Below are 25,040 nucleotides of genomic sequence, written 5' to 3' on the forward strand. Positions count from 1 at the left end.
TATATTTTGTGTTCAAGTTTCGAAAATGCCGCAGATATTTATCGATAAGTAACCGCTCAGGAAGGGCTTTTCGGTCAATTAGTTTGGGAGTGACAAGAGGGCGAGGTTTTAACTGCGGACGCGAAGCGCAGATCTGAGCGGTCGCACGTAAACGGTCACTTCCTTGATCTTCTGACGGATTCAGCCTAGATTCACAAGAATACAGGCCAACCTAAAAGCAACTCGTAATCCCTTCGCCATTTGAACTGTAAGGTGGATTAATTGGAACCACCATTCGTCCACCCGATGTGCTGAGATACATGCCTGCTGTTTCAAGTAATGAATCTGCTTGTGGAAGAGCTTGCCTTTTGGTTTTTATGATCAAACATATTTGATTGAGATTCTGTACGAGACGAATGACAAAATGTGTTGTTGTATCTGGGGTAATCTCATGTGGTGACTAATTTGGCTTCAACGGGAGACTCAACTGAATTTCGCCTGAACCTTTCGTTCCTGGTACTTTCCAATTGAATTACTGTAAGAGGTTGCCTCTTCCTCCAGTTCGTACGACATTAGGGATATGGTAGTATATTTTCTCGACGATTGCTGAACAATACGGTGTGGTTGCTTAGATCTGCATAATTGTACGCAGTGTCGAGGGAACAATAGAGGTTAAGTGAGGACTGGGACACGCGAACGTCAGTTCACTGGACGTCTGTCATCGTAGTATGTTGAGTGTACTGTGTTGACTCTAACTCTCAAGATGGCAGATTGTTTAACCTAAGTTCTATCGCCGGTAACTATCGTGGAAAAGTACCACAACTTGTGGTACAACCTGTGTTCCGGTTTCCTGTTGCACGAACGTTTTTTCCATTACACTGAACTGTCTTTGTTTAGAAATAAAGTACGCTATATTTATTGTAAACGTGATCTGCAGTGGCGCTTTCAGAGCGCATCTTATGACCCAAATTTAGTAAAGCACTACACGCAAATTTACTAGTCCAAGGGGATCTTGGAAAGTTGCGCAGTCTGAATGCTGCATTCGGTATCTCTGCGACCTCGTTCCGTTTAGAAATTGGGGAGGATAAAATTGGGGCCATGAAGTGCGCACTAGCGTGTGGTAAGTTCAGTCGCTTGTTCTGCTGTCGTTCCATACTACCGATTTATAGACTCAATAGTATTCGTTTCTCAGGTTAACCGTCTGAACTAGGCCAAATTCCCCAGGCAAACTCGCGCTGTTGAATTGCAGTTTGTCATTTTCCAAATATGGCAAATCACTTAAGTCGTTTTTACTCAACCATATATCAACGAGTAGCTTTCTTTTGATCAGACTGAATTTGATATTTCAGCCGCGATCACCTAACGGAGCGGCTTGAAGTGCAGCCGAATTATATCATTTGGGCTGACTGAATTTGCCGATCTTTTGTAGCAAACAAATGCATTAATTTCGAGTGACCGGATGATTTACGGTTGTGGGAGAATGAGCGACTTAACCAAAATTTCCCAAAAAGCTTGTCTATATTTTCATTTCGGATTAGTATTAGGTATATCCAAAGAGGATACTGCATGTCGTGAGACGATACCGGCCAAGCCGTTCGGAATAATCTTGCCGCCTGCGCATTCTGTCTAATGACATACTACTTGTTAGTAGGTAGTTTTTTTAAAAATATTTTCATGATCTGGCCTGACAGTCGTAGCGGTCGAATGACGGCATGATTCCTTACTTGTATCGCTTCGTTTCCTTGTTTTTGTGATATGGGGCACTTCTGATCAATGAATAGGGGATAGTGAATCTTACTCTAACCAAAATGATTTCCCTAGCTCACCGAAACTGAGGATTACTGGTCTCAGGTTGCTATCGTACCCGGCAATTTTCGACATTGGATATCTTCCCGTTCTGTTTAGCCTTGCTCTATTTGCAATACTTATTCCTCTCTTTCGGTAGCTCGATTCGGGTTATCATCTCTACACGGCAAAATGGGTTATTTCCTTTTGTGTTAAATGCCTGAATAAACGCACCAAGCTCCAAGGACTCTCCAAGCAAAAACCCTGTGAAAAGTCGCTCAGATCAGGGCTTTTAGGTTTTGAAATCCGTTTGACGTGCGGAGAATTATCTCCCCTCTCGCTGCATGTATTGTTGAAAATTCCGTCAGAAATTCTAGTGTGATAGAAGTCCCCCGGAAGTATCTACCACACGAGACGTGTGGCCAAACGTATTGGCGTAAATCAAATCGGTTGTGTAGGCCTTTGACGTGGTATGCAGGCTCGTGAATTTCAATTCACAGGTTTTCACTGGTTGCCAAAAGTCCACGTGACCGACCCTATCTATACATGGGCTCCGATAAGACTGAAAGATCTCATCTAGCTGAGCTTTCTTTGCTAGGACCACGTCACTCGTAGTACACACTTTAGAAGCTGTCGAAGCACGCTAATTCCCCGGTGATTCCAGACTGTGAAAACCGGGAGTTTACAAACTACCACAATCGACTTTTTTGGGAAGCGGAGGAGCGAGCGATGCCATTGATTTTCCGATCCCGACTGAAGGCGCTGAATCTAAATTCAACTGTGGGCACTAGTTTTACAGAGAATCACGTTTGGAAACGTTCATGGTCAAAGACATGGTATCTTCTTAAGGAATTGTGACGCGATCTGGTTACTCAAGTGTATTCCGGATTCAAGAGTTTCAACCGAAATTCCAAAGTTTGGAAACAGTCTTGCAGCTCAACGTGCAAATAAAAGACCGCTCGTAATGTACGCTCGTTGGGAATGGACCACACACTGTCTTACCACTCAAAAGGTCACCGTTCATTCAGGAACTAATCCCAGAGGTGCCGTTTGAATAACGGAATAGTTGCACGGAAGAGTAGTCAACTTTTGCTTCGCTTCTCTGCGGATGCCGTATTATTGGACCGACTTTTGTCTAACCTCGGGCTACAAGAGTACGCATACGTTTAAACAACGTTATCAGTACTCATGTCTCACGTGATCAGAACCCGATTAAACTAGGGACGCTTCGTGTAATATCCTTTGATAGCAGCGCCTGCGAAAAAACTGCTGTTTCGAAAGTTCCTCTGTTCTCAGCTAGTACATTTCACACCTACTAAAAGGGAGTCAAACATTGTGTTTAACCTTATTGATCGAGCTTGCGGAACAAAAAAATACCTCACTGGTTTGCACTCTATATCTCATAAAGCTTCGCCGCATATTGGATTCACATTTCAGATGACGCCCTGCGTAACTACCACGAAAACGACAGGCTAAGTAATCTTGCAGAACCTAGACAACTACATCCTAGTCAATCTCATCCCTCTTTGGAAACATTTTTCAATGGTTTAGACAACATTCTGTTGCGAACTGGAGTACCAGCGAGACTGAGGAGTTCAACAGTAACCAGAAGCCTAGTCACGACCTGTGTTGTAGTCCCTAATACGGAACGCGTAAGTTTGACGATCCCGAATATCAAAAGGAAGAATTGGGTTCGAAAGTATGATCCCGATAGCAAAAAGAAAAAATGGGTTCGAAAGTCTACGGTACTATTTACATGAAGGAAATCAAATTTATACAGACCTCAGTTGTCCACGTTTGTGGCGTCAACTGTTACTGACCGGCATAGTGCACTATCAAGGTCCGCACACCAAACAACGGCAAGAGGAGTATTTCCTCTGTGATATGGGTTGTAGTCGTTCCTTCAGATGGCAGTCTCGCGATTTCGATTGACTGAGCGACCTCATGAAACTCGTGACAGAAGAAGTCAGGGCAGCCTCAGCGAAAGGGGTACGAACACGTATAGGTAAGTAGGCCAGCTGCGCATACACGCTAATCTGACGGAACGGACTCTGTGGCTCTGTTAATTTCAGGTACAGATTAGCAGAAGGAGTGGCGATCAAAAGTACAAGGACAAAGCAAGTAAATATATGTGGGGAATTGTCATGAGGTCAAGTTAGATTCACTAACCTACCTTGAGTGATATGTATCACGATTTTGACTGCCATTATTTCAGCGGAAGTGGTATAAGCAAGAAGGAAGCAGGTGGTCTCAATGACTTTTCGCACACTATATTAGGCTTGTCATGTCACTGGCCCTAGCATCCTAGTTCTCTATGACGCTTCTTTGTTCAGGCCCATTGTTACTCTCTTGTCGATTTGATTTCTGTAGCCTGCGCTGTGTGGATCAGGTGTAAAGTTGCACTTCCCTTTCTTGCACGGTAACCATGTGCTTTTTATAGTTTTCATTCTCCTAACTCTGATTTCAACGAATCATCATATGTACTTATGGAGATATTGTGGAGCGCGATGTACCATAAATCTAGGACCAATAAGGATCCAAGAGCAAACCTGATGGGTTTTTGGAATTCGACTGTGTTGGCTAGTATGTGCCACGGGATCGAGGCACTCGCATGACAAGCGAATCACTTTCTCTCTCTTTTGAAGACGAACTGTGAGACAAAGCATCGATCTACTTATGTAAATTTGTTCAGTGTTTGCGTTTTGAGACATCCAGTTCATTTAAGCGTTTTTTCACATCTCAACACCTTTTCACCTTTCTGAAGGAAGAGTCAGCTGGCAATAATCTTTAAAACGAAGGAAGCCGGATACTTACGTATACATCATGGACTAGAAGATGAAGCTAGAAAGTGACTGCGTTCCGCACAAGAAAAACATTATTTCAAAATACAAGCCTCCAAACGCAACTTCACAGAGGCCAGGAGACAGTGACCGAAATATATAGACACAAGTAGCTAGTTTATAGAAGGATTCCAGTGGAATTCTCTGGCACTTGGTGAGCTACGACATGTTGACGTCGATTCAGAATACTGTGCCTTTGTAAGCCTGGTATTCTTTCATGTGTGGTGTACGTTAGCCTGACTGAACACCGAAGAAATAGGAAATAACCTGTCCAACCCTAAGCATCATTAGGATTAATTTCGGGTTATAGCGTTTCCTGGAGGGGATGTCACGTTTGACGTGAGGGCTGTGGTTGGACATATTGGTTGTCAGTTGCATCACTAAGTCCCTTTCCTATAACGTACATCTTACGTAAGCGTGCACTCCGTGGCACGTATTCGAATTTAGCTTCGTGAATCCAATCATTTCGGTGGTGAACTTTTTAAAATCTCGTATGTTCCACTGCTGCCATTTGAAACTGAAAACTGAAATCGATATACAGGTTATTCTTATGAAGGAGTTCACTTATTCGTGTGTACATCTTACTACTTGATATGTATACAAATTCGTAGGTTAAATTTACAACTTCGGTGCGTTGAAAGTGATAGCTCTCAACTGGTGAACTGGCAGATATTACATATCTATTCGAGTGTACTTTAGCGTTACTTCCTTCATTTGGGAGAGGACATTTTGTATGTACGTGGGGATTTTTCCGGGCGTCGATCTGAACTGATGCTTGCCACTTTCCAGTTATACGCTCCAAACAGTTCTGTTGCATGATTCAGCTTCCAGATATCAGAATTTTACCGCCTCTGGCTTCTAAAGTTCCGCTTTTCTTTTTACGTCAAGTACAACATGTGTGCGACGCATTCTGTTCACTCACAAACAGATTACGCCCTCCGTTCCGTCCAAAGGTTCTACTCTTTCAGTCCAAAGTTTTATTGTCCATCCCATGTGTCACTGTTAAGTCTGCCTGTGCCTACAGTTTATGTCCAATGCGTTCTCCGTGCTCCCGTGTAGATCCAGCCAGACTCAATCATCGACTTGGAATATGCGCTTTTTCAAGACAATTATTCAAAATTAATCCGATCTGACAAGTTTGAGTTCAGCTTTGGATTTTAATCCCGGATAAAAGGCTCGACATATTTCCTTAATTGTAGCATGTGACAGATTGTTTATCAGTTTTCCTTTGGAATAGATTTGCTGTCTGGCCAGATTAGCCCGTATTGAATTATTTTGATTCCATGTAACTTTTGAATGTCTGGAATGTTTCTTTAGCTTAATCTTCATATCATGGATCTTAAATACCTGAACATTTCCGCGTTAGCTCGTATAAAAAAGGTTTAAACGTCCAGTATAGACGTAACACATTAAACGTCACTCTTCGCACGCCTTGGAGCTCATCAGGTAGGCGCATTCCCCGAGTTTCCGTCAACATTATGCTCTGCTGGGACACAAACTGCACGAATTTCGACTGATGCGCTCATTTGCATACCGATTTGGTCTTGACGGGATAGTCACATGGAATCCAGCTGAATCTCGTTTATCATGTTCTTAAGTAATTGAATGTTCATCATACATACTTCAGTCTGTCTGTGATGGTTCACCTCCGTTGGACCAAGTTTTCAGGTTATTGGTGAAAAAGAACCAGTGGATAGTAAGTGAACAGTTTAGCTTTGCACTAAAAGGGGTTGCTCATCTATTTCTTACTCTAATTTCACCAATCATGCAGAGCTGTACCATAGGACCTGATACCAAACAGTATGAAGTGATTATTCCTCCGGAGGCCCATATTGTGTAGGTGAATGTTGTCTTTTCTTGGCATACTCGAACATTGTAGGATTTGTGGAGTTCCATGTATCCTTAGAGGGCCTCGAACCTGTGATTTCCGGGTGGCAGTTGAGCAACGATGTTTCAACTCATGAGTATATGGCCAGTGACATACTCAATGTTCACCTTCAAATGCACAGACACATTCTTATGTTTACTCTATATTGAAGTAAAAACTGTGCTTGACTCACTTCGCTGGCTGTACTAAATTTTGTACAATCATTCTTAACAAAGATTGCCGAACGTTTATCATACGTTGAGAATTGACTGTACTAGAAGCTTCTCCTTCATCTTTTATCAACATCCAATTTATCTGTCGTCCCCAATTTGACTACCAGCTATAAATATTATACAGTAGTCCCCAAAAAATCAATGCTCCCTGGGATCGCTTGTCGCAATACTTGTTAGCAGGGTGATCGAAAAGTTTAATTCACGTTTTAGTTTTAGTTTCTGAGTGATTATAAACAGTCGAATGTTTTTGTAACACCTAATAACTGTTCCTATGCTGCTCAGCAAACGACCGCGTTATTGGAGTTAATCAATGAGTGCACTTTTTATCAACTGAAACTGTTTTGAATCCTTATACAGTCCACACATCCAGCTTAACATCTTTTCTCATGAACACACTTTAAGTGTTACGTGAGGAATGCGATTTTCACCAACTGAGACCAAGATACAGGATCACATTCGGCTCGAATACGCAGGTGTTCAGTAACCTTGGGGATGAACATCCTTTTTGAATGTGCAAACTGCACGCACCGAGTGGGAAATACATTTCCAACCATCTGATGTAGACTTTAAATATGGCTCATACACCTGGCCGAAAGGTGTCTTGACAGTCGAGGACGTCTTCGACTTTGGAGGTCACAGGAACAAGGCGATGAATTTACTCCGTTTGCAAGAAGTGCAAGAGAAATGTGCTATACTCGCTAAAAGTTTGACTGGCCCCCATGTTTTTTACTCGTTAAGCTAAGTGTTCGTTTTTGTCCATGCACTGGGGCGTGTATTTTTAACCGGTATCAAAACAGCCATAACGATTGTTCTTGGTTACTTCTGGTCCTGTTGATATGAACGGACCGCACAACTGTTGTCAACTAGTGGAATGTTTCTCTCTTGTTCTGTTTTTTCTTCGCAGCTTTATTGAAGATTTGTAGTTAGGATATGATAGCCACTTACGTGATTGTGGTCGAGTGATTTGGCTGTTTTGGATAATTACCAAAAGACATTCTGTGCTAGGAGGGAGAATGTGTAAAGTGTATTGAGAGCACCCTACAGTAGAAGGCTTTGTTTTGCTAAAGCTACTACATTCTGGGGAGGGGGGCACTGCATGTCGAGCGGTTGCTCATTGGGTGACTGTTGTACTCAGTTTATTGTCTCAAACTTCTGCAAGTTCGTTCACCAAGGCTGGGGTGCTAATGGGAGAACAGCCATACACTGAGAGCATTAGTCTGACGAGTCCATTGACACTAAGGCTTTTCACTTTTCCCACTGAGGGTGAGTCGGAGTAGCTTTCCGATTAAGGTGATACTGTGATTCATGAGCAGTACTGTCTGCGGGATGTTGCTATGTAGGTTGGTACTACTACCCACTGTTGTAAGTCGTTCCGAGGTTTTGATAGGGAAACGAGTCAACTGTCAATACTACCTGAGTCATTTCGCTGTCGTGCGATAAACTAGCTGCTTTCAGATTGTTTCTGAGTTTACAGTCGGGCGAAAGAGATCTTTTTGGTTAATAGCTGTCTTGTATTTGAAGTGCTTACACCAACCGGTTTAGTCTATAGATTGTAAGAAGTTCGTCTATTGACAGAGATTTTCTTCTGAAAACCCTACGACACGTCGGAATTACCGACTCAGGCATTCCTTTGGACACGGAACCGACCGCTTTAAATTTTCTAAAGAATTTCATGCAGACGAACGGTCAAACGGATTGAGTCTGTTTATTGCACTGTAGGTGAGTGAACTTCACTTGAAAGTATCGGTTGTGATTCGTAACTCGGTGGATAAAATTTTTTCCCTTGCTGCAGTCGTTCCATGTTTTCTTCAATCTATTTGTTTTTCAATAATGCTTCGTTTGTGTAATCCGTTTCTCTACAGTTTTTCATCACAGTCTTATTCCTTACATTATCAGTCAGGTTGCAGGATTAACGTCAAACGTAGTACGTTTGGGATAACGCAATTTTGACTTAGAATTAATCTATAAGCGCAAGAATGGTTCACCTCATAGTGTTTCAAAACGAACCATCGTTTCGTGTTTCGCTTATATGTATGTCGTCTCCTTTCCACTGCTCTTCTGGTTTCCATGGTACCTGTGGCATAATGGGCACAATGACAATTCATCTCATCTTGTTTGAATTGAAACATTATGTCATTATACAGTCTACAAATGAAATGCCGGAAGCACAAACAATTAGCTGTCCTCCTTATCATCAACGGTCGATGGAGAACGCCTTCCTGTACTCATAAATCATTGGCATATGGAACTGACGTTAGGTGTTCGTTTATCGCATTTTCCAACTCCCTATGTGGCTGGAAGGCTATCTCAGATTTCATCCACATGGCTATTTAGGATCTCGACAATTCGCTCCTTGGGTCTCGATAATTTAGTCTCTGCTGACAGTCTACAGGTAGTTTTTGACATAACTCCAATGCTTTGAGTTGAAGGTACCTTCATTTAAATATTGGGCATAAGGAATTGCTTACTATTACAAATTTTAGTCAGTTTCCGAGACTTACCTGCTATATTCTGAGTGAGGTGCTACTAAAGCCTCTCGAGTTCTCCCGAATATCCCATATGTCTTTAATCAAATTCGGAAATATCGCGAATTGTGCTCGTGATGCGCTAGTATAGCCACCTCGGGTCGTAGACCTCATAGTCACCATATATCGCGCGATAATCTCACCAACGCGTGATGTTCAGTTGTCCGCTTACATTGAAACTGAGCAAGTTAAAAGCGATTGACTCTAGTTGTTTGATCGATACCTTGGCATGTGCTTTAAGGAGAGGGCACGGTAGCGCCCAAGCCATAGAGAGGAAGGTCAGCTTGTAGCGAGCGTCGAGCGGATTGACACTCGCTGGACACGATCGACGTACAATATTCCGACAATTTGCCAAACCCAGCTAGGGGTGCTCACTGGTTAAAATGGTGGTCTGGAATGTCAGGATGCATACCCGATAACCGAACTTGGGCCTAATACTCCAACATGCCTAGCGCACATAGTCATGTTGGAGTATTAGGCCCAAGTTCGGTTATTGGGTGTGCGCCTGACATATCAGGCCCCCACTGTAACTGTTGAGCGACATTTTGGCAGTTAGCATTTGTGCGTGTGCTGACGGTAAATTTCTCCCACTCAGGATTGTTGCGAGCATTTACCACTGACAGCCGCTGGTTTAGCTTTTGGTCCCATGTACACCAGAAGACACGCACGTGGCTGCGTCACGTGACTGACAGGATTTATAAATGTGCCTATCTGCGGCACGCATGAGGTCCGATATTTGTTGTGTGTATTCCTGTGTCATGTTAAGTTCATTCATTCAGTGGTCGATTGTGTAACTCGTGACATTCCATTTTTCCTTTCGTTCCTATGCGATCGAATTTTTCCATCTGTTAAAAAACAACCTCGCTCTGTCCAGCTCTTATGTATCTTCAGCGTTAACCTTCCATCAGCTGGGCTATTTCGTAATTATAATGAAATTTTTAAATGAATAATCTGTTAATCAGTTGGCATTTATCAAGCTATAATACCGGTTCATTCGAAATTTTCGTATCGTCCAGCCTTGTGCTCGAGCTTTATTGGACCACATATCAGCTGAGCTCGGCCAACAAATATACACCGATTCTAGTCTGTTGCTGAAATCAGAAGGCTACTGTGAGAAGCACAAAGGTTTAGCAGCATCTTGCCAGTTGGAGCGCTTCCATTTCCATCAAAATCGAAAACACGATGTTCACTTCAGATGAATCTTGACGAAGTGTACAAACATCCTGTATCGTCAAATGCAACCCAGTTTTCGAAAGTCAGCTTTACATATTTGCGAACAGTTTTTTGTCCAGATATGCAACGAACGTTTTTATAAGACATTCAGTTTATTTTTGGACATACGAATTTGAGTGAGTGCTTTTCTCGGACGCAGTTGGTAAAGGTTCGAAAATAGCCGGTTGTTAACTCTTTTTTTCTGCAAGTCTTGCACTGATGTTGGCACTTTGTGGAGATTGCCAACCGTCACCATCCTGTGAGTATTACACTTCAAGACTGGTCCGCCTGCAGTCCCGTCAGGAGCGAGTGGTCGATCAACTATGCGGAAAGTGTTTACAATAGGTTTCGGGCTACCAAATATTGAAAACACGATCAGCTTCACCTAAGTGGGGCATGACAACGTGATCGACGGAACGAATAGGCATGAAATCCCCCGAATCTGTAAATGAGGAAAACAGATATTTGGTATGATTTCATCGAGTCGCACCAACTCACTAACAATGGGCAGAGTTACATGCATAATTGAGCTGTGTTGCTGGTGACTGCTCCCCGGTAAAATCATACTAAATTCCTATTTTACACCCTTCAGTAGTTTGTACCCAGTAAACAGACTGTTTCAGTTTTGTCCCATTTTTGAACTTTTGTTCACTTACACAAGCCGTGCTAACCGAGTGACTGATACCGGACACCAAAGTGCAGATAAAAGGCGGAATATCAAGTAACATCGTCCTATTAGTCCATGCGCGCACGCTGACAATAACAGCATCGAAAAAATCTATGGCGTCCCGCGTTTGAGTTCCCACCTATCCACCAGCTTAGCTTGCAAATAACGGTTATACATCTGGGAAGATCCCCAATAAAGTTGAAACCGGTCCATTAAGCAAAGCGCTGCAGCAGAATTGTAGAAGAATGTCGGCGCCTGATTCGTCTTAGCGAATTTCTTCCGCGGAAGAAGCACAGGGAGATTGATAAAGGTAGAAAATTACCGACGTATAAAACAGTCATTCTTGGATAGATCAGTGAACAGCCTGAACTCATCAACGAAATGACTTAATCCCTTTAGACGAAATTCCGTACACGCGAGAACAATTCAGGGGAATGTCTTGGATGTTCTTTCTAGAGGTGGATCGGCGTGCCCCGATTTACCTGTTGTCAAAATTACAAGGAGGGCTTATGATTTCATGTAAAGCGGTCAATGACGTTCCAAACGCACAATTTGTTCCTCACTAGCATCCTCGACTGTCGCGTTGTTTGAATTTCCACCATATTTGCCTTTCCCACTAATAAGAATGTCGGCCTAGCACGTGGTCCTACAAGACAGACTTGATTTCCTGTTGAGGGACGAAATTAACCAGTGATATAACATCATTGTTCTTGTCAAACTCAGTAAGTTTTTCTCAGACATAGCTTTCTGGTCTATTTTGCTATCATTTTCTCGGTGTATTTGATCACTAAACACAACTCAACTGTAGACTGATGTAAGTATTCCAATAAATGTTGGTAAATTTCACCCCATTTTATCACCTTCGTTTCCAAAGTCAGAAGTTTAGGCATCATTGTGTATTCAGTTTGCTTTAACTTCCACTGTCAAGTATTTTTGTCTTTTACCATCTCTTGATCCAGTTGGATCTCAAGAGTCATCACTTTTTAATTATGGGCATTCCCACTACCCTATGAGTCTTCCTACTGAACCCGTCAACCGCTTTTCTCGCTAAACACCCAAATGGTCACCCTCACACTTCTATGGTCATTATTCGCTATACAAAACCTGGTTTCAGACAAAAAAATTTTTGTCCAGGTTTGAAAACTTGTTGGTGGATTTGTGCCCTCCAGTTCCACCGTAGGAAGTACCACCAGCTCATTTGGGTCGCCATTGTTTTATCGGAGGACAAGCGTTTATTGATTTGTTTGTCTTTGTTGCTTCCCAACAAGTCTCCCGTATCGCCGACCTTTCATTTCCGAGTGTTGTTTCGATAAGTATCCCAATGACCAAACACATTTTTTCTCAGTGTGCACTCCATTCTTGAATAATCTCATCAGATTGAACGCACTCCTAATGCTTCCCACCTTAGGGAAACGTCATTGGAAACAATCATGTGGTTCCTGGTTTCGTGGCACCGCTTAGTTGGATGACAAAACCAAAACAGAGTCATAACGGAAAAGACACTAGAAACTTTTTCTCCTAACATTTATGGTGCTGTGAATCCACGCTCATTGTTATCGACGTTTTGCTCTAATACCGAGTGGTACAAGGTCATCAACCAGTTTATCCTAGTCGGGCAAACCCAAAGTTGGTATCCGCGCTCAGAAAACGAGACATTTTTCGCATGGGCCTTATTATTTCGACAGTAGAGCCTTTATTTCATTTTTGATTTCCACGCTCGTTCGGAAAACGCCATCAATGATGGCATTCGATGCCAAGAGAGCGAACCAATATGATCGCGCCAACGATTCTCGCTTGTTATATTACCTGCGTTGACTAATTTGTATCAAGAGATCAGCGTATCCTACTGAGGGGATTAGCAAAGATTTCGTCCGTACAACTCCGTTGGTCAAATTAAGTTGCAAATGAATTGGGAATATTTTCTATAAAGGAAAATGTTGGTAGTGTAGATGATCGTTAGCTCGTTCGCTGAGCTGGGCATTTGATTGCATTGGGATTGGGAACATAGATCACTGATACATTCCTTCATAACTTTTCGCTTCAAGGATACAACTGATGAGTCGATTGAAGACGATCACCTTGCTTCAAAAGCACTATCAGAGAATCCACTGTTCGCATGGGCTCCGGCTCACGGGGATTGTCAAGTCATGTGTTTCCACCCAGACTCTAACAAAACACTGGCCTTGATGAGTCCCGCTGAGGTCAGACGTGTAATAGACGCCTGGTGTGATTTGACCACAAAATATCAAAGTCAGCGGCGCTACCGTTGGCTGCAAATATTTGAAAATCGTGGTGCTGCGGTCGGATGTTCCAATATGCACCCGCATTGTCAAGTGAGTTTTATCTTCGAGCTTTCTATATTCAGGTTGCTTTTTACTTACTACAAATGAACTTGAACATTTTCCTGTTTTCGATATCCAAATGATACGCGCAGTAAATCAAGTAGACCCATGTTATCTGAAAGTCGCCAAAATCCAGAAGCATTTCATGCGACTATCGGACACCGTTCTGATTCCGTGAGTCCGCTAGCTTTGGTGAACAATAAAATCTTCCACTGCATGTAGAGTGACCCTTATGAGTGTGATCAGTGTTCTGTCTATGGATAGGCGTACTCGAGATCAGTTGACATTAAATCAGGCAATTGTAAAACAATTTCACCTTGAGAATGCCAGCAAATCATTCGGAATATCTCTTTGTAGTGTAAAGCTCAGAAGACTGCATCGTTTGCTTACTATAAAATTTAGGTGTCAAATGGTATTAAAGCCTTTCATTAGACCAAGGTATATTTTGTCTCCTTTTATGTATTAAAGCTCTTTAAGGATGTATACGGGTTGGATTTGGTTAGCCATGAAGGAAGTTCGCTGCGCTTTCGTCTTGTTTGAGACTTATCAGATAGGTACAGCAGGATCACTCGCGTTTTCCCAGTGATTTTCACTATTCTTTGCAGTGTCACACGTGGCCACCCTAACTTCGCACGCGAGCAGTCATGCCTCTGTCTAGTGGATTAGCATTGAGCGCCGTTAGTAAAGCTCATGTACAATCACAGTGGACAGAGCGTTGATAGCTTTCAGCTAACCAAAGGTCATTGGTACAGATTGTAAACCTTGAAAACGCCGATTCCAATTGCACACAGTATGGACGACCCTTGAGTGTTGTGGATTTCGTATTTTACACTATCAACTTTGCGCATATCATGTTTGAGTTTAGCGGCCGTTCCGCTGATCCCTGTTGACTCCAACGGACACATAACGATCATAAAACTGTCATAATGAATCCATAACTGAACTCTAGGGTCGATTTAGCATTTCAACTCGCACGGCCATGATGACGGTGAAGCAACAGGTATCTGACTGAACTTCGTGGCGGTAGCAATGTTCCATGAAGTTGACTACCACTGTCTCGAGATCCGTGCGGCTATCCCATCATTCATATACTAGTTGGCAATTGCAGGTCGCACACAGATGTCATGAGACTAACTGGTTCACTTACCAAACTGAGAAAATAGAAATCAAGCGAGTGATTAATTCTACTTCCTTTATGGACAAGGGCGTTGTGAAATTGATGGCGAAATAGTACACTAACAGCACGTAATTTTCAGTAGACCTCCAAAGTTCTGTAAACCCGTTTTGTAGTAACTCCAGGACTAGCATTGTGGTACATTAATACACAAGCTAAGAACCAGGGGATGTTTCGATATTCCATAGAAACGTCCCTAAAGTGTAGCATGTTTTGTTTCAGACATGCTAAATGTTTTGGTCCATTTTGATCTGCAACCCTCACATCAACTGTTTACATGAACATGCACAAACTACCTTCAGCTAAAGGGACCCAGTGTGGTCTGGGTTTTGTCCTTAAAACCGGTTGGCTGTACGCTGGTTGTGGACAACCTGGGCTATGGATCACAGGTCCGTATCAGCACATCATGCTGTTCATACAAGGTGTCATATTAATTGTAATTGTAATTGTTTGATGTTGCAAATAGACCGATCAGATTATGCAACAGCATAGGGGGGAATGCATTCAAAAAGTGGTCGCCGTTGAAGGTTAGCGGTTAGTGGCTTTTCACAACTGAGTTTTTTAATCCGAGTATTCCTTCGGGTCATTACAGAGGAGGGATGCTCTGGGGAAAGAGCACCATTTATGAGTCTGTCCAGGAATGCACCTAACTTGATTCTTTGCGTGCTGTACTTAATTATACACTTTCGTTTGCCTATAAGCCACCAGATGGCTCCTCATGACCTCCACTGTTAGGTTTCACATGCGTTAAAACGATCTTAAGGCCATACTACTGACATTTCAGTGCGTCCCATGTGCTCTGCGGATTAATTAATGTACTCAAGGAAGTCCATCTCAGTGAAGCGCCAAAACAATCCAGGTATTAAAGAATCCCGAGATTTATCAATAGCTTGTGTCACCATGTGTATATATGTGTAGGTATGTAGAAGAATCACGAGTCTCAGCTTATAGGTACTTCCTTTCAGATTGTTTCACAATTCTAAATAGAACCGTTAAGTGTAGAAACACTATGCCAGGATAAAAAATCAGCCTGGTATTGTGCATACAACATACAACAACACGGGGCTTCAACATCGCACGCGGAAATCCACAAAACATTGGCGGACTATGGGTTCAAACCATAGGTTGACACATAATAGGAGGGTTATGGATACGAGGACAGTTTGAAAAGGGCACACATCTACTGACCAGTGCTTATCAGTGATCTCATGATTTAATGGGTGGGAATTGCAGTGAAAGGATCTCTGGTAAAACAGTTCGTCTGTACCGATTCTTCATGAGACAGAATCACGATTGCCTTCATTCAGAATGGACGCAATAACACTAGAAAGAGGAGGGACATTCTTCTTGAACGACAGAACAATTTGTTCTCACCAAAAGTGCCATGTCCCTGAAAGGATACATGGCAGACACATGGAACAGTATGCTTAATAAAGAGTATAAAGAGTTTTCCCAAGCAACTAATAATAAATAGACGCGTTTGGTTTGCTGAATGAAAAAAAACGGGGTTTGAGCAAGAGCTGAGTATTTGCCACACTGTTGTCAGCATATCTCAAATATATTCTTGCTTACTAGCCATTCATGTGCGAGAAAACTTGGAAAAAAGTGATATCCACTTTAGAGATTGAATAAAGTCTTTCTTGATAACGACAGAATCTCTCTGTTGATGAGCATACATGAAAACTTGTTGTACTTTCGAAGTAGGTAAACAGTTTATAACGTAATCGGTGTTTTCTCGAGACTTCTATGAAACGCAACTGTGGATACATTAACGTTACCCTATATAGAAGGGATTTCAACGTCAGTAGGAGGGGCAACCCCACACACAGAAGTTGACGGAACTTCTTACTCAAGGAAACTGTTGCAAATCTTTTTGTAAAAATATGACTACTCATCGAATACCAGAAGCAACCGTGCCTTGGCGAATTCTACGTGACTTATTCATTCTAAACGTGCCATCCAGTGTCCCATCCTGCATATCTTATACAGCTAGACAGTCACAGAATCCCCCTGTGTGAACGGACCAATATTTATTTTCTGCCATCTTCTCTATCAGACCAGGTAGCCTTTTTCCAAAAGTATTAGCGCCAGCTTGTCTGTTTCATTCGTAACCAAAGAATCAATTTCCAGTCACATCTGCTCCACTAACTACCAATAGAACAATCAACTTTTTTCACTAACTTGAAGGGTGGTATTCAGTACGTTGTTGCCCACACATAGCTTTCACGAGTCGCATTCGGACCGGACTGTTCAGTTTTTTGCAAACCGGAGCGCAAACTGATGCAGTTGTGATGTGCGATCGCCTCCAGCTGGATTCCAGTCATTTCCTCCTTCACAATATTGCTTACCATTATTTCATATTCCTTAAGTTCTTTCTCTCCCGAATTCCTAATCCTGTACGCGGTCAAAAACACCCTCACGGTCTGTACCATTAGTCGTCAGTACACTTCTCATGTGCCTGGCATTTACCCTCATTCAACCGCCCGGACACTTCCACGCCATATGTACCCTTAATTTCGCTATGTAACGCAGGAACGTAGGTGCACGCGCTCCGGATTGTAACCGACTCCCACGTAGGACCATCAGCCCAGCAATGCGATGTGGTATTTGATGGCACTATCGAATAAAGATTGCACTCATAAGAAATATTCCAAGAGGCTGAATAGTAGCGCATATTTGGGAATAAAGTTGCACAATCATTCGCTAAAAATGCAAGTTGATAAGTTGTGATATCACGAAATATGCATAAATATCCCCACGTTTTCCTATTCCTATCTAGCTCACCAATACAAGCATTTCTTGTTCTTATATCGAAACTAACGGATTATTTTAAGGCTCATTTATTCCATATGTTCAGTGTAGTGACCGAACCGGTCGAAACACTTCGAATCTCATGTGGGGTCATTTTAAGACATTTCCTTCTTCCATGCTACTATCTCTTGAAGCTGGGATACCTATTCGTTCGATTGCTGATTTCGTTTCTATCGTTTTCCCTTTCCGCACTTCGTAATTCATCTTATGCGCCCCAGTGGTTCGGTTGCTATGGCATTACCAAGCCTATCTAACTTCGAGTCATACCACTTGCGATTGTTTTGGTCCACTTGTGGGGAAGAAAATGTGTGCTGATAACACCATGACTCTACCATGAGCTCTTTTGTTTATTGTCCTTATAGGTGATAGACAGTTTCACCACAAGTTTGTCAACCCGCCTACTTTGACCGCAGTGAAGTACTGTGGACCACACAAAAATAACATGGTTGCTCACTCGGTTCTTTGGGCGAGGCAGTGGCAGCATTAGAGTCCGAACTAATCGATCCATAAAGAACAGTGGTATGGTGCGCGAACAGCCGGATATGCTATCGCACCATAGTAACTGATTATAAGGTTCCCTGAATAGATTGATTCTGATTTGCGACTTGAATGGTTTGGTGCCATTATTAGTAATCCTCTCCGTCTTTGAACTATCTGACGTCCGTACTGTTTAACTGTCCATGAGCATGTGTAGTTGGGATGCAATCTTTAGGTACGGTTATCCTGTATTACACGCTGATAAACAGGTAACACTGTTAGGTGCAGACTGTGCACTGGCGATGCACTTATACCCATCTACCCTACTGGTTTAGCATTTTCCCACAACGAAATAACTGGAAAGATCGTATCAGAAGTGTTACTGGTTTCCGGAGTTAAAAAAGAGTGCAAATGCCTGACTAATTCGGCGGCTTGGCAATACAAACACTACCTTTTTTGGTCTAGTGCTAGCGCACAAACCTAACTGCACGGTGCCCTACTTGATTTTCATTTTAACCTACATTAGTAGCTTACTGGTGTGGCCACAATGCCAGAAACTCCATGAACGGTGGACAGAAAAGTATAAAATGCTTGGACCAGAACTTACAACCAGATAGGGTTAGCAAGATGAAACTTACGGCATGGACAAATTACGGCGGCTATGAAATTGAAGATTTCAAAATTCATCGATGATGTGAGAATGTTTGGTTGTTATCGTCACTGAATTAATTACCAACCATTAGTCTACTGAACTTTTGTAGCACTACCATTTGTGGTACATGGTCTCTCAAGGAATTATTTTACCACGTATGGAATAGCTACATAATTCGCCAAAAGTATACGTCGGTTGCCCCCCACAAACTTGAACATTAAAGTGTACTGCAAATATTTTTGTACATCCATCCGGCTACTTAGTTTAACCTCTAAGTTAGGGTTTTGCAACAACCAAGCGGTATGTTCCTCTCTTATGGGGATTCACAGGAACATAATATGTCGAACTAGTGCCGACGTATCTATTCATGTGAGGTTACTTAGATGTAAGGTACTATCGAGACTAAGTTTTAGCCGGCTAACTGAGGATTCGTTTTGGTTCACGTACCGAAAATTGTGCTGTGTACTGGATGCCGTCGTTTATCTTCTGCTTTTGGTTTATCCGACACTCGATAAATCAGTCAAATCGTGCGTTCACTGTTCCAAGATCATCTTTGACCGTGTCAGTCGAGGTGTGTTACTACGGCTCCTCTTCGTTGGTCGCAAAGAGCAACGTCTGATCAAGCCTGTACTTGATTATTTTTTCAACTAAACCCAGGGGAACCGAAATTTCAATTCGCTACCAACTATTATACAGACGTTTTACGAGCCGATTTTCCTCCCCTCTTCTTTCCACGACCTACCTTATTCTGATTCTGTCTACCCTTGTTGGTGCTTTACTTGGCTCTGATTGTATCAATTCAGAAGTTGCTACAGCGTAGTACAGATTTAACCACGGACTCCGCATTATTGTCACTACTGGACAAATAGACTGTCGACTGAGTGCATTCCCGAACCAAACGTTCGCATGGATCTCTGCTACTTGACACAATTTAGTCGGCGCACATGCATGGTTTGCTATTCTATGGAGGAAAATGTCAGTAGCTCAGGTAGCGTAGATGGTGGTCGTTGGCAAATCAATAAAAGTCACAAGCCGGGACTCGAATGGACAAAGGTCACTCTAGCATCGACGGCAGGGGATGTCAAGCTCAAAGGTCACGTGGGCATCGGCGAATGGGAACACAGGACAACGAGCAACCAATGGAATCGCCCGACCGAACAACTAATCGCGATCAGGGGTCACCCCCTGCTAGCAGCACGTATATTAACACATGCGCAACACTACCCAACGCACAACCACCAACCCGCCGCTACGTACTACTACGCTCCCCAATAACGCACTGATGATGTCACCTCGATTAATGATGAAACGTTTGCAATCAAATTACCCAGCTCAGCGAACAAGCCAACGACCAGCATGGTTTGCTATATTCAGAATCAGGAACGATGCCACAGAAGCCATATATGCACCCGTGATCGGCACATAAACCTTGAAACCCACTTCCCCAGAAGATATGTTAACACTGGTTGTCGGCCTTGTGATGTGCTTGTACGTGTCGTTCGTTTTAGTGAGAATTATTCTAACAGTTATGAAAGGCAGACAGGTAACTTAGGCATTGCACTTTTGTTGGCCCATGTCCGATTAACAACTGGAAGATCGGAGTCATCTTTATTGCTGGACCACCCATCTCCGGGAAAAGGTTTCCATTTGTACAATTTTTTTCGAGAAATTGCCTAATTCAGCATGACCAACTCTGTACAGTATGTTGGCAACCGAGTTCGTTCGGCTGTTGACCAAATTGTACTTTTAGCTTGGCTACTTTGTTGCAAATGTTTCATTGCCCATCAAGATGACATCGTTGCACCGTCGCACAGCAGAGCAGTTGTGTTATATGCTAACTGTTGATATGGTTGGTTTCACGTACATCATTTTAAGGGTAAGTTTTTTGTGGATGAGTGATTGTTCGGAGGGACAACCTCGTTGATTGGATAGTCGACTCATGTTACAGTTGGTCGACTTTTAGGTGACAGTTGAGATTAACCTATCCGATTTATATCGTGTGGCGTTTGGCTGTTTGGTTCTCTGGTTGGTCCTGCCACTTGGCTCGATTCCACAAAGTGTTCTGTCAAACAATACGAATTCTTCAGCTACCCTGTTACAGCTTGGGGAATATCAACCGGTTCACGATATATCAGTCTTGAACCAATACCATTGTTGAGTCCGAATTTTTAACATTTCTCCTGAGTAGTGCGTGAGCACTCATCCTTGAACACCTCGCAACCTATTGGCGAACACTCAGTTGTACGCTCAAATGGCGACATTCGATGTTTTATTTTGTATGCGTAACCACGTTTGGAGATGATTCTTCCTTTGTGTCCATTGCTGACTCGACAGATCCTGCAGGGAATTCTGATGTTCATTCAGAAGCTATAGCTATCTGTAGCAGGGCTCATGTACCCAGTGTCTGTAAGCACCATGATTGAGTTTTACAAGTCATAGAGGCTTGTGTGAATCCAGATTGGTTATGTCAGCTGATGTACTTGTGGTATCTGTATGGCACGACATGCATTACAGTTGAACTTCATGCTTATGTCCTTTTAATTACTGAACTACTAAGTTGAAAGCGGATGCAAAAGTTTGTTGTGTTCGGCAATGATGCCGGCTACAGTGAAATTACAGTGTGTTCGCAGTAACTTTTATCAATACCCTTTGGCGTCAATTCGAATCTTTTTCGTATAGTTTTTGACTTTGTAGGGGGGAAATTCCATAGCTGTTTATAGTGGTGATTTTTCTTTACGCATTCAGTAGGACAGATTTGACCCGGTCCACAATTTGTGCTCGTTTTACTCGTCAATCAGCTGAACGATTCCGTCGCCATCCTACCAGCTTTTCTTTATTCAATGGTGCTAGACTAAATGAAGCACCTTTGAGTTATTATTATTAATAAAATGTGTGATGATTGTACGGGGCGCAGTCAACGCAGTTTTTGGGGCCCTACTATTCAAGTTGGCCACGCAAGTGTTTTGGGGTCAGATTGGCCCAAGTTTGTACCACGTCCGTACCGCTTCTCTCGAGGTTCTAATCGAAAGGAAGGCACTATATCGAGTACTCCTTGTATACAGTAGACTGTTGTTACACTCTTTTGCTATGAGGCTTTATGGTTAAGGAATTTTATGCGTTTGAAGGTAGGTTATTGTAGGTGTTCTCATCAATACGGGAAAATTTCACCCCGTTCTATTCCCCCATAGATTTGCTTCCGATAGCATAAGGCATTTGAACTTTTTGTCATTTATATGACCGCAAGCGATTTGACTGTTACGAATATGGGATTGGACTGACCATCCATGAGCCTGTACCAGGGGTAGAGGAATAAACTTTCTATTGAAGACAATGCTAAATGGGATTGTCGATGCGAAATTCAATATAGACGATTTTTTCGAGAAAGGTAAAGCAGTAGAAGTGAATAGAAGTTTGTTGAAGTTAGCGGAATGTGTATTCAATGCCTGAGCGTCTTCTGATGCCCTGACGAGGACCTCAGAATCACAACAGAGCATGCATGACCTGAGGTTAAAATTACTCGTCATTCCTCAAGGTCTGACATTGCCAAAGTATACGCATAGTACGGCCTGAATATAGGGCTTAGTGGTGGTTTTTCTGTTTTACATTGACGGTAGGGTGGGATATCCTCTTTATTGGGAGAGGGAGAGGACAGCCTGTTAGGTGAGATTACTCCACCCAACATTACCATGGCTATGAAACAACTTACAACCATATAAATACTTGGCTTTCTGCTTTGGGGAACAACCTAAGGCACAAACGAAGTGGGTGGGATTTCAATTCCAATTTCAATTTGACCGACCGCATTGTACTCGAACTGCAGGCTTCAAGAGGAAACAAGATAGCAGCTGCCAACTGTAAACAAGCTGTCTTCATTGTTACATTATGGAGGTGTTTGTTATGGGATTTTTGTTTGCTAAGAGTCGTTGTGAGGCTTTATTTTATATGGCTATGATATGGAAGTACTGTCATTGAGATTATGTCAACCAGTAATTGGCTGGAAAGCGACTTTATGGCGCTAGGGCTGTTCATATTCAAGTTGCGCTTGAAACTCGCTTCAAAATGATGAGGTACCAGAAACACGACGACATCCGTTTCCTTATATACTCACCAACTAGGTATGTGAGACGAAATTCAGCATTGGGAAACTTTTGGAGTGGAATTCACCTCCATCAGTACAAACATGTATATTGAATCACGATAAGCCAACCATTAATACGACCACACACGGACCTGGTAGATATACTACTGTCGTCATTTGGAGCGAGGCTTCATATAGATCACTGGCACGAAAATCAAACAATCGTTTGTTGGGAGAATATCACTAAAGCTAAAAGAAAGATGCTGAAATTCTGTCGCGACACTCCTCATATCATATCATGAGCTCGAGTTTACTAAGAGGTTAAGGCCAGAAGGTCCATGGTTCAAACGTGACCTCGGCATCTCGATGCTGTCTAGCTTTGGGTGACCGGCCAATACGTCAGGCCTCGTGCTTCCTTCGTGTGTCATATGAGCTAGGGATCAAGAGGGTGTTACAACTGAGCAACTAACTTACTTATATTCGCTGCGCATAGCTGATCTTTTCGGCACCTGATAAGCCACACACACGGTGTGCTCAGACAAAAGGATTAATCCAAATAAGATTGGCAAGACACCAACATAATCTGAGCCCTTTCGAATACCCACGGGTACCTCGAAATGTACAAACTTAGATGTAGCGACTATCGTTAGTCAGCAGTCCGATCGAATGCAGTCATCCTAATGAACCAATTACTCTATCGCTGCAGTTTACGGTAATCAATTACGAAATAGGATAGATTAAAATTTGGGGACTGGAACTACTTAATGAGCTCCGGAAAGGATGAAGCCGGTACTGGGCTGTCCAAATTTTTCACCGATGTTACGAGTAGTGTCATATTATGGAAAATACTTCGTTACTCAGTTACCTTTTTCCATTCCCAGGTATGGGCATGTGGGTTTCTCCCATCAATCGTGAAGCGGCGAGACTACAACCAAAGAGCATACTTTGAAACACATGGCAGTCCACTTTTATTGAACTATGCTAGACAAGAAGAGCGCACTTTTGGGCAGACACTCAATCGTCTGGTGATCGCGTCGGAGGACTGGCTAGTCCTTGTTCCCTGGTGGGCCTGTTGGCCATTCGAAACTATTCTTCTGCCTCGCAAACGTCATATTCGCTGGTTGCATGAACTGACGGATAAAGAACGAGAAGGCTTGGTTGAAATCATCCAACAACTGCTGACACGTTACGACAATCTATTCCACACCGATTTTCCCTATTCCATGGGTTGGTATCAGGCTCCTTTCTGCAATGTTTCCGAAACGTCCACATCTGACATAACAGACTACCCATATTGGCAGCTTCACGCCATTTACCAACCGCCACTACTTCGCTCAGCAACGGTCCGAAAGTTCATGTCCGGATTCGAGCTCTTGTGCGAACCGCAGCGTGACCTACTTCCCGAAAAAGCAGCCGAGTTGCTTCGTAAGACCAGTGCAGTCCACTACACCAGGTGTCAAGCAGGATCCCCTTGAATTCTGTTTTTACAAACTATTTTCGAATTCTTTTTAAGCACTTTAGTTTTAATAAACGAACATACTAGACAATATTAGTAACCGAAAAGTCTCTGTAGTGAGGTGGTTGGTGAAACCAAAACTGATAGAGGAAAGTCGCCATGATACTAGCTGGAGGGTGCTGAAATCCACCAACGAGTTAAAGCTCTGCAGAAGATGACGATGTCGTTCTCGTTGTTTAGAAGTGAAGGAGGAGCTTGAACCCGCGGATTCCTTAGAACGGGTTAGATGGTTGGGATAGTTCAGACTCATCACTGTCTTATCGAACCTTTGGGCTTGCTAAAACAGCGGTTGCTCCTTGTTCTGTTCGCCGAGCGTGGCAGTTGGATGGCAAACGTTTCATTACCAGTTGGGGTGACATCGTACGTGCGGGGTTGAGCCACCTCAATTGGTGGTGAGACATTTGCAATCCAACAGCCAAGCTCGGTAACCGGTCCAACAACCAATCAGCGCACCCGAGCTACCTATATTCTACAACATCGCCGCAACTGTTGTTGCTGAGGCCTGGCGGCGGAATGGTCCACCACGCTGAGCCAGTTAGTGGAGTTTGCCTTGAGATCAACTGAACCTTTATTCCAGAGTGTCCTATGCACCCATTTTACTACGTTACTTAAGCTGTTTATTTACTCCCTAATTGTGATGGGATTCATAGTGATGATGAAAAAAAGGGAAAATAGAAAGTCAATCCAGGACATCTGATTATGTCAAGGGTTACAGATAACTGAAGAAAACACTCTTCACATGGCTACACGTCATAATGCGAACATCGCAAACAAATAAGAGCCTTCATGCTACCAGCAAGATTGATTATCGTCACTTAGAAGGCCCTGCTGAACAATCTTTCAGGTATATACGCGTACGATTCACCGCATTGCTTCGGAAAT

At 42.8% G+C, this 25,040-nt stretch overlaps 1 protein-coding gene across 1 annotated transcript in view; it reads left to right on the forward strand.

Annotated features, from left to right (window-relative positions):
• T265_07753 (hypothetical protein) overlaps positions 1-24,189 on the forward strand; it is a gene marked incomplete at both ends in the record, with an annotated part of 33,356 nt that extends 9,167 nt beyond the window's left edge. Inside the window, 2 exons of the mRNA XM_009173358.1 lie at positions 13,154-13,441; positions 23,524-24,189. Of these exons, the coding sequence (XP_009171622.1) occupies positions 13,154-13,441; positions 23,524-24,117 (882 nt within the window). The remainder of the gene's footprint in view (positions 1-13,153; positions 13,442-23,523) is intronic.
• Positions 24,190-25,040: the final 851 nt, after the last annotated feature.

The sequence above is a fragment of the Opisthorchis viverrini genome (genome assembly GCF_000715545.1).
Source record: "Opisthorchis viverrini unplaced genomic scaffold opera_v5_183, whole genome shotgun sequence".
NCBI lineage: Eukaryota > Metazoa > Platyhelminthes > Trematoda > Opisthorchiida > Opisthorchiidae > Opisthorchis > Opisthorchis viverrini.